This window comes from Solanum lycopersicum, chromosome 4, assembly GCF_036512215.1.
Source record: "Solanum lycopersicum chromosome 4, SLM_r2.1".
Classification (NCBI taxonomy): Eukaryota; Viridiplantae; Streptophyta; class Magnoliopsida; order Solanales; family Solanaceae; genus Solanum; species Solanum lycopersicum.
The window spans coordinates 41046648-41057065 of record NC_090803.1 but is presented as its reverse complement, the minus strand read 5'-3'; the positions used below and the strand labels follow the sequence as shown (position 1 = coordinate 41057065).

Here is a 10418-nt window from a genome sequence, read left to right as displayed (position 1 = left end):
AATTTTTAAAATTAAAGTAGATTTCATTATTGAGTAAGGTTAAATGCTTACATTTTATATATATTTGAATCATTTTTATGTATATTATGTTGAAATTTGATATAAGACTAATTTGTATTGAATTTAGAACTTGTCTTATGTTATTTGTTTTCTTTGTTTTAGTAGTATTGACTTGAGACTTCACATTGTAAGTCATTTGTTTTTAGTTAAAAATATTTTAATAATCTATGACATTTTTTTGTAGTATTAATTTATTTGTCAATCATCCATTTCATTAAATTCATAAAATCTTAGTAATTTTAGTTTTTATAATTAAATCAATTAAAATATACTAATTTTAAAATATAAATTAATTATTTTTTCATAATATTAGTTAAGAAAAATATTAAAGGTTGTGGGTGCTCACTTCCAGGTGTAAAATTCGCTAGAAATTTTTTTTTAAAAAAAATGCTACTAGCAAGATTCAAACACTTCCCAATGGCTTCACGCACCTCTTATTGCAGAGGTTCAAACCAACTTACCTACAACTACTTTTGTTTTATGGGTGATCATTTAAATTATTATAACATATATATCATATTTTCTATATATATATACAAAAAATTTCGAAAATCAATGGATGCTCGAGCACCCGCATCTGGCTTACTAGGTCCGCCCCTGACTGCACTATCTTTTTGTTATTTCTAAACTATTCTTCTGTAAAATGCAAAATAATAGTTAAGAACCTTACTTTAAAAGAATATATATGAGGATAAGAACTCAATAAGTTTCTTGAATTTTAAAATTTTCACTTATTTTAAGCTATTTAAAAAGTTACAATAATGTATTTATGGACTAAATGGAATATACAATACAGAGATATCCCTTCTACGATTCAATGTCTTTAACTTTTTGTTAATCCTAAGAATCTTCTCCGGTCACTAATTGATTGGAAACAAGTTAATCAAAAATTTATTTTTGGATAAGATTATAAAGTAATACTTAACTTACAAGTCAAAAGTTAAAGGAGATGATACATTACTTTTTACTTTACTTGTTTTAAAACTTTTTTGACCTAAAAATGGGTGCTAAAAACACTTTATAATCTTTCGAAACACCTACAAAATTTAAAAGAGTGCTTAAAATTCAAAAAATAAAAACAAAAAATAAGTTTAATCCAAACTGGCACTAAGTAGCATAAATAATTTTAAACTGCCTAATACTTCTTATCAAACACATGGTAAATTTTTTTTTATATTATTCTTAAAATTATTATATCTTGTGCGTCACACCAAACAACTTCTAAAAATAATAATAAGAAAAAAATATATACTCCATTCCCATCATTTTTATTTATTTGTATTAATACGATGTTATTGAGTTTATTTCTTTTAAATGAAATATTTTTCTATTTTGTGATTGTTATACTTCAAACGTGTCACGAGAATTTTTGTGATTAAGAGTGTGTTCGGTATGAAGGAAAATATTTTCTGAAAAATATTTTTCAATTTTCTTATGTTTGGTTGGGACAAAAGTTTTGGAAAATATTATCCAAATCGACTCGTTTTCCTCAAAATTAAGGAAAATGACTTCCCTTCAAAAATTAAGGAAAACATTTTCCAAAACTCTCCTCTAATTTTAAATTACATTTTTTTTAAAAAAAAACAACAATTATAAAAAGAAAAAAAAATCAATTTTAACTTTTTTTACCCGATCCGTGACTCCCACTCACCACCCACCGGCCAGCCCCCCCCCCCCCCCCCCCCCCGCCCCCCCAAACCCCATCCCCTCCCCCCAAAAAATAATTTTACTTTTTAAAAATATTTTCAACTTCAAATTTTTATTTTTAAACTCCTACCCCAAAAAATTAAATTTGTTTTTGAAAAATACGATAAAGTTCACATTTTTATTTTTTCACTCTTACCCGATGTCACCCCCACCCCTCACCACCACCCCAAATAAAAATTGTTTTTAAAAAATATTTTCAATTTCATAAATTATTTTCTAATTTAGTAAAAATAAAAGATGTCTCTCAAAAATATTTTCATTGATAAATCAAACTCTAAAAATCATTTCCGAAAAATATTTTCTACTCAACAACTAAACATGAGAAAATAAGTCCAACATCTACTTGTTTTCCAGGAAAATATTTTCTAGGAAAACATTTTCCTTCGTACCAAACACACCCTAAATGTCCAATTAGAGAAGAGATTTTTTTTAATACAAATAGAATACCTCTCCATTCCAATTTTAGTTGTCCTTTAATGAATTCAAGACCAAAGTTGATCATTGTTTCAAACTACTAATTATATCGTTAATATTTACTTTTTTTTAATGAGTATGAAAAGAATTAAAATGACGGTTAAAATATGAAAAAGTGTTTTTTAACAATAGGTTAATTAAAATTAATGAATGTATCACATAAGTTGAGATGGAATGACGAAACAGGACTACTACTTATTCTTGTGGATTGTTTGAGAAAGAAAAGTAGGTTTCCTTTTTAAATAAAGTTGCTGCTGGTGATTAGGAAATAACTTTGTCCTCCCACAATTCCTATTCTTTCGATTGAATCTTAGTTAGGCATATATAAAAATCAATAATGTAATATAGTCTATTCTTCTTCTACTTCTTCCTTTTCATTTTATACGTTGTAATAATATACTTGCAAGAAAGGGCTTTAATTAGGTATGGAGTCATGTGGATCAGCTATTGAAAGAAGAGGTCACTTTGATGTATTAAAAGAGCAACAAGGTCAAGAGGAACTAGAGCTAAGATTAGGGTTAGGATTAGGGTTAGGTTTAGGATCGGGTGATGATGATGATATGAAAATGGTGGTTAGAAATAATCATTTGGGATCTTTGTCTTCGTCTTCGTCTTCATCTTCACTTGTTGTATGCACTAATACCTCAATTCCACATTATTCCCCACCAGGAATTTGGTTCTCTTTACGTTCCTCAGTTAATCGGTAACCGCTTTTAACTCTTTGCACAAATTTTCATTTTCTTCATACTTTTAACATTTTCATTGTTTGTTAATAATGATAGGAAAGGAGAATTTCTACCTCAGCTTCCAAAAACGTTTATAAGAGTCAAGTAAGTTCTCCATATATGGTTCTTATACGTGCATAACACACACACATATATATATATTTAAACATTAATATAATTTGGATCAATTAAAATAAAGTTGTGTTGATAATTATTCATAAGCCATGGTATTATATACACATTTAATTAGTATACAAATATAATCAATGTCACATCAGTAATTAATTAGCGCACATTTAAAAAGTTTTTCCTAACATATACCGCAAATACATAATATATATCTTGTACTTCTTAAATTATAATGGTTTTCTTAGAGTTAAACTATAAGAATTTTCATCAATATAATAATATTTTTTTTTCCATATTGATATTCAAAAAATTGTAATTTATTATATTTTTTATTTAGTTTTTGAATGTATATCTAAACTTTTAGTTTAAATATCAAACTAATATAATCTAATTGAATTTTGAAATATATAACATGACAATTAAAAATGAATTCAACCGTTTCAATAATCAAGTACACCTATTAGAGTACTAATTAACTTTATGTGATAGCTTAATTTTCATTATTTTCTTTGGAAAACAGATCCCAACGATTGTGGGTCTTAATATTAATCTTTTGCTGGTGTTTTATTTGTCAATGCGGCTACAAAATTTTAATTGAAATATCTTTCAATAGATTAAAATGACTTGTAGTAAGTTTTAGTAATTTTATTAAGTATTTAGAGGCTTTAAATAGCTAACATAAAATAGCACATAATTTAAAATTTAGAAAATTCTAATATATCTCGATAGCTAAAACAATCTAACTAATAGTTAAGTTTCAATTGTATCTTAAATTAAATAACTCATTTTACTAAAAACTATTTAAATAACTAAAAGCGAACTTCAACAATCTTGAATCAATTAATGTGGATAAGGTATAAAAATCCTTGACCTATAATAAAATTATCAGTTACATACCTAACTTGTGCAGACGTTTTATTGTCCCTTGAACTTAATTTTTTTTTTGTTGTTTAACCCCCTTAAACTATGTACGGATCAATTTCTTTTTATGTGAGGATCACTTAGTATGACATAATATGTGGATAAATTAGGTGAATATATATTAATACTAGGAAAGTTTCAAAATATTACTCCAATTTACAAGCCATAGTAATGCATGTAACTTAGGGCATATATCATTGTATGTAAACAGACAATCATTTCGTTAGAATATAATCCTTGTGATGTAACTAAGCCCTCAATTTATAATTCGTATGTAAAAGCTGGTTTGACTAAAAATTAATTTGTGTGATGGATCCATATCTATCTATCCATCCATGTATAGAAAAGATGTTGTCAAACGTCTGCATCACATAATATTTTCAGTTTATTAATGATGGTGTTGTTGAAAGAAAGAAAGGGTCACTTACTTTTCTTTTTAATTATTTTTCTTATATATGGTGTGGTGTGATGTGAAAAGAGACGAGAAGGTGACAGTCTTCATGCTTAAAACCTACCTGGTTACAAAGCTTGGTCTCTCCAACCAAGCAGAGGTTAGTGTCTGTTTTAGTTTATATGATTTACGTTTTTTTAAAGTTAGTTTATTTTGTACTCCTGTTTCAATTTATACGATTTATCTCAAAAAGCAGGAGCGGACTCACCCTTACTCGAGGGGTGTCAAGCAACATTTTTTTATCAGAAAAATTATATTATGTAAAAAGGTCAAATATTAATTATATACAAGTATTAACACTTATCGACAAAAGTTAAAATCTAATTGTTAAGGCGTTAGTGAAAATTCATCAAGGTTGTGTGCTCTAATCCTACTAGCCATTATTTTTTTTTTATTGATACAACCATTGACACACCCCTTAATGACAATCCTGATATTTTATTACTACAACCACCGCGAACACCTCAAAAAATAATGACACATTTCCATATTTATTAATAATTTAATTATAAAATATCTATCAAATCTATCCTTAATAAAATAATTTACAGTTACACAAATAAATATGACTTATTTTAGAAACAAATTTCAAAATTTTTTTCTTTCTTTCTTGTTAAGTCAAACTACATTATATAAATTAAAATAATAGAAGTAATAATTTAAATTTAAAATATCTATTGAATCGTTATTAAAATGATATATCTTTAACAACAAAAACATTTTTTATGTTTTAGATAGAAATTTCTAATATCTTTCTTTCTGTGGTAATTACATTCCTTATAAAATCAAACAAACTTGTGAAAAGGGATTGAGGGAGTAATAATTATATTGAGAGTTGCATGGATAAACATCAATAATGATTAATAGTATAATGATTGTCTGTTGGGTCATTTCTGACTTTGCTTCGTATCATAGATTTATGTTACTTCATTTTGGGTAAAAGATACCAACAAATAATTGCATTTCCTACAACTCTCTCTCTCTTATCAACTTTTGATTTCCAATAATTATTCGTTGTTTGCATACTATATTAGTATTACAACAATTAAGAACCTTAACCAGTACACTTAGTAGAGTAGTAGTAACTTCTTTTACACTATGATGCATCCTTAAGGCCCTACATATATTTGTTTGGATCACATCATTTATCACTAATTTATAGAGAGATAAAGAAAAATATATACATATTACATTATCTTTTGAGTCTAACTAATCTGTTTGATTTGAACATCAATAATTTTTTTAAAAAAATTATTAGTGTTTCGTCAAAATTTTTGTTGATGTTTGAAAACTAATTTCGTAAACAGAATTCAAAGTGAAATGTAATAAATTTCATAAGAAAACCTCATTTTTAGGGCATCGATGAATTATTTTCTTAATATTAACCTAAAATCTGATCTAATTCAGGAATAATTGGTAACCGAGTTTAAAATAGATAGAATGACTTTTACAATTTGTGGTGATAGATATTTATGTGATTGTAATTCTTTTCATTAAGAATAAAATAGACATTTTAAATTTAAATTTATTATTTACCATAAAAATTGTATTTTTTAAAAAAATATTAACTAAAAAAAAAGTGAATCACATAAACTTAAACAAAAGAAATATAATTTCAACCAAAAATATTATATTATCCCAAAATAATTACTACTTAGAGAATTTTTTTATTACAAGAGTTCCCAAATCGTGCGTGACGATGTTATAAATCAGGAAGGAAGAGTATAATTATATCCGACTATTAATTGCAACACCTTTTTTTATCCTTTAATAAAGGAAAGGCCAAGCTAAACAATTAGGCATTCCAATTAGCTAACCAAAAAAATTGTCTTTGTCATTTTGATCCTTAGTAAAGGCATTTGACTCTTGTTGTTGTTTATCATCTGAACAAGAGTTAAGCATAATAAAGAATTCATTCCCAAGTAAATTAATATTTAAGACATTTTAAAGAAGTATCTACTTCATCCAAGAGTTGTAGAGAAATGAAGTAATATTTCTAAATAATAAAAAAAATAATCTAAAGAAGTCCAAATTTTTTAAAATTAATTTTTCCTTCACCACCCACAAAGATGACCATTTGAGTTGTAAGAGAGAACTTAAAATGGTAAGTCAACAACATGTGAGTGAGAAATAAGAGATAGTTGTTAGAGTGTGAAGATACGAAAATCATGTATACGAATTATAAGATTGATACGGGCCTTTACCTTTTAATATTGAAGTTCAAGTGGTGAGCAATCGATTGTGTCTTATCATATGAAATATCCAACAACTAATATCTGAGTTTGATGGGTATATCTAAGCAATGATCTTGACACCTTGCACCCAACTTGCTTTTCAGAATTAGGGTGCATAATAAAATACATGTTCACATTTTAAGGTATATATACATAGAATCTTCTTTGGAACTAAATGGTTGTGTGAAATTAGGTCTTAGGCCTAACTCACACCCCAAAAGCTAGCTCAAAGAGAGAAGGATTGCCCAAGCCTTATAAGGAGTCCACCCATCTCATTAACCACCTCACGCCCAGTGCTTAACATCTGGCGCGTGGGCAATTTTTAATTTTGGGGACTCCAACATCGGGTGAGACGGGCCCTGCTCTGATACCATGTGAAATTAGGTCTTAGGCCTAACTCACACCCCAAAAGCTAGCTGAAAGGGAGGAGGATTGCCCAAGCCTTATAAGGAGTCCACCCATCTCATTAATCACCGATGTGGGACTTTTGTGATTATTTAACAGGTTGCACATAATCCTACTTCATCACGTAGGTCCACCTCTGATTATATTGTTTCCTTTAAGCTACTAACGATCAAAGAAACTTAATCATTATCGATCACTATTAGCCCTACCATTAACAGGTCACTTGGCAGAGTATATTGAGGAAAATAATGAATACATTAATTATTTTGTGTATTACTAATACTTTGTTAGGTACACTATTTATTCTATGTAAAACTAATGCTTACATTACTAATTAATACACTCTATCATGTGTATATATGTAAGCATTAAAATTTTTTATGCATTAGTAATGCAATGGATACTAATACATGTATTAACATGGTTAAAGATATAATTGTTCCTCAAAACCTTTTTCACGTCCCCCCACCATATATGTGGAGAGTATTTTTATAAACAACTAAATATTTTTAAAAATAATTATGTAATGCATGTTGTTTTTAATAACCAAACTAAAATTTGCATAAGAAAAATCTCAGCAATTATGCTGCAAACATAACTAGTACAAGCATATTAATGCAAACATTATTAATGCAATATAATTTATTTTATTCTTATACACTCCCCCAAAATTATCGATCGAATTGAGAAACCTTCTTTTGGCAACCAAATATTTCATTCATTAATGCTCATGTTTCTCGCTAAAAAAAGCCTCAATAACGACTGTTATATTGATCGTTATAGTGTTTTTAGCATAAGAATTAAATTATGACACTTTTAACAACTCAGTGTTCTTATGCTAAAATTAATTTTTTAAAATATAATTAGATAAAAATTAATCATATGCTTTCACATACGCACGGACACATCCAATCACACGTAAAATAGTCGATTCCCATGTAAAATATCGCTATTAATTAATTACAAAGAAATAAAACACTTCATATACTTTTGTGAAGCAATAATATTATTTTGTTCTTTTTTACCAGGTTGAGATTTCATGTATGGGGCAAAATTTGATGCATACTATAACCTTGAAGCATGTACGTGATGCTATTTGGTTGCCAGGATTAGTAGAATTCTTGAAGTCAAACACAGAATTCATTAAAAGTTCACAAGGAGCTAGTCTCAACTACCTCATGTCCTTAGACTATGGCAAGACTTGCCTATGAATTATATTATAGCTTAGAATTTTAGTAAAGTTCAGAAATTTGTATCTTTGAATCATATAATTTTCCATGAATGTACTAATATTAGCAAGTAAAATTAACTTTTCATACATTTCAGTTGGTTTTTCTTACTTCATTTATTTTTGTCTATTGAAGTAGACGTTTGAATATGCAGTTTTATTTTGTAATTTAAAACTATGAGATAAAATCAGGTTTGGATAGGAAGTTTAATCTCATGATTTGAAATCATGAGATGATTTCCCAAAATCTTGATTTGAGAATTTCATCTTATGATTTTACATTTTCCAAATACTAAAAATTATCTATTGGCTTATATTTTGTAAAAATAATACGGTCACCATTTTATATCTATCAACTATTTATTTCATATTTAAATTTTTTTTATAGGTCATATTCTTACTCTTACCAACTTTTAAATCATTCATATAGGATAGAATTGTTACTCTCACCAATCAGATTAATTATTACTTCAATAAGAGTAGTACATTATAACTCATGTTCAATTGTACCTTTTTATTGAATTAAAGTTCTATCAATAGAGATGTTATATATTTTTTTTAAGTATAGCTTAGATAAATCCCATAAGGTAAAATCTAAATTATATCATATCCCTAATTTTTTTTTATTTTATAAAAATTCCTTAAAATATTAGTCATTCGGGTACATAATTGGCTGTCAAAATACATTAATTTTGATGCATTATAAATGTGGTTATTACGCTTAAAAAGAAAAACAAAAGAGAAAATCATATTAAAATCTCATAATTTATGCTATTCAATTCCTCTTTAATGTGTCGATCAGAGAAACTAAATTCTAAAACAGCAAATCAATTAAAAATCCAAAATCCCTGTTCATCTTTGTCTCTATTTCAATGAAATTATTTTTAAGTAGGATTCAAAACTTTTGTTGAAAATTTGAGAAGATCCACAATGAATATTTGATTTTTGACTGACACTCTCGAAGGAAGAAAAAATCAAAGATCGTAGCTTTTGGGTTTTTTGAATTCTACACAAATGTCACTATGATTGACAAATAGGTCTGAGTTTCTTTGACAACTTTCTTGGTACCTTTGTTTTTGTGTTGGTGGTTGCTTACCAATAGGACGACAAATCTCAAATATGAAGGCAATCAAAAGTTGTTATTTTATGATTAACGTGAGCAAAATTAGTAATATTTATTTGCCATAACTTTCATTTTTGAGTTAAAATATTGATAACAAAAAGTATGCAACACATATTTGTTTGCGTTAATCATTGTTTTATCATTCATGAATTTGTATATTGATCGATAAGTAATGATACATTACTGGTTAGAACTTGATACATTAAAGTTTTGACGTATATGTTGTGGGTTTGCAGATCTGCGAGTTAATGTGTATTGTTAATATAAATTATCACATCTGTGCATTTTTGTAATGACCCGGAAGGTCATTTTTGTAAATTTTTGTAAAATTACTATTTTTACCCCTCTCGATAGTTGCCCTGGATTATTTTTGTTCGGTTGGTGAAGTAGGTTTGAGAACTTTGAAGGGCAACTTTCACATATAACAAACAAAAAATTCATATTTGTATACTATAGCAAAATTTGCATAATTGCGTTGTATAGCAAACATAGAAACTGTATAATTCGCTATACATATACAGTTGAAGCGAATTGTATAAAACGAAATGTATAAAACAAGACAGAGAAAGACACTTGGGTGGAGAACTGTGTAAAAACGAAGTGTATAAAAGGAATTGTATTATTATTATAAGTGTATAGAACGATTATATACAATTTGAATTTGTATAAAATGAGAAAGAGAGAAAGACAAAAGAGACTTGACAAGGAATATACAATTGAATCGAATTGTATAAAACGAGAAAGAGAGAAATTAGATACAATTTGAAAATTGTATAAAACGAGAAAGAGAGAAAGACAAAAGAAACTAGCCAGGGGAGTATTTTTATTGTATAATTATAAGTGTATAGGATGAAAATATATGTACTTGAACGTGTATATGCAATTTTCTCACGCTTTATACAAACAGAAACACAATTTATACATTTCGCTTCTGTTTATATAAGTGAGAAAGGCGAGGGTG

The 10418-nt window shown here is 27.5% G+C and overlaps 1 protein-coding gene across 1 annotated transcript; it reads left to right on the top strand.

Moving 5' to 3' along the window:
• Positions 1-2413: 2413 nt before the first annotated feature.
• LOC104647001 (E3 ubiquitin protein ligase DRIP2) lies at positions 2414-8424 on the top strand. Its single transcript, XM_010321563.3, has 4 exons — positions 2414-2944; positions 3024-3071; positions 4495-4567; positions 8135-8424. The coding sequence occupies exons 1-4, from the start codon at positions 2667-2669 to the stop codon at positions 8315-8317; spliced, it is 582 nt and encodes a 193-aa protein (XP_010319865.1). The 5' UTR covers positions 2414-2666; the 3' UTR covers positions 8318-8424.
• Positions 8425-10418: the final 1994 nt, after the last annotated feature.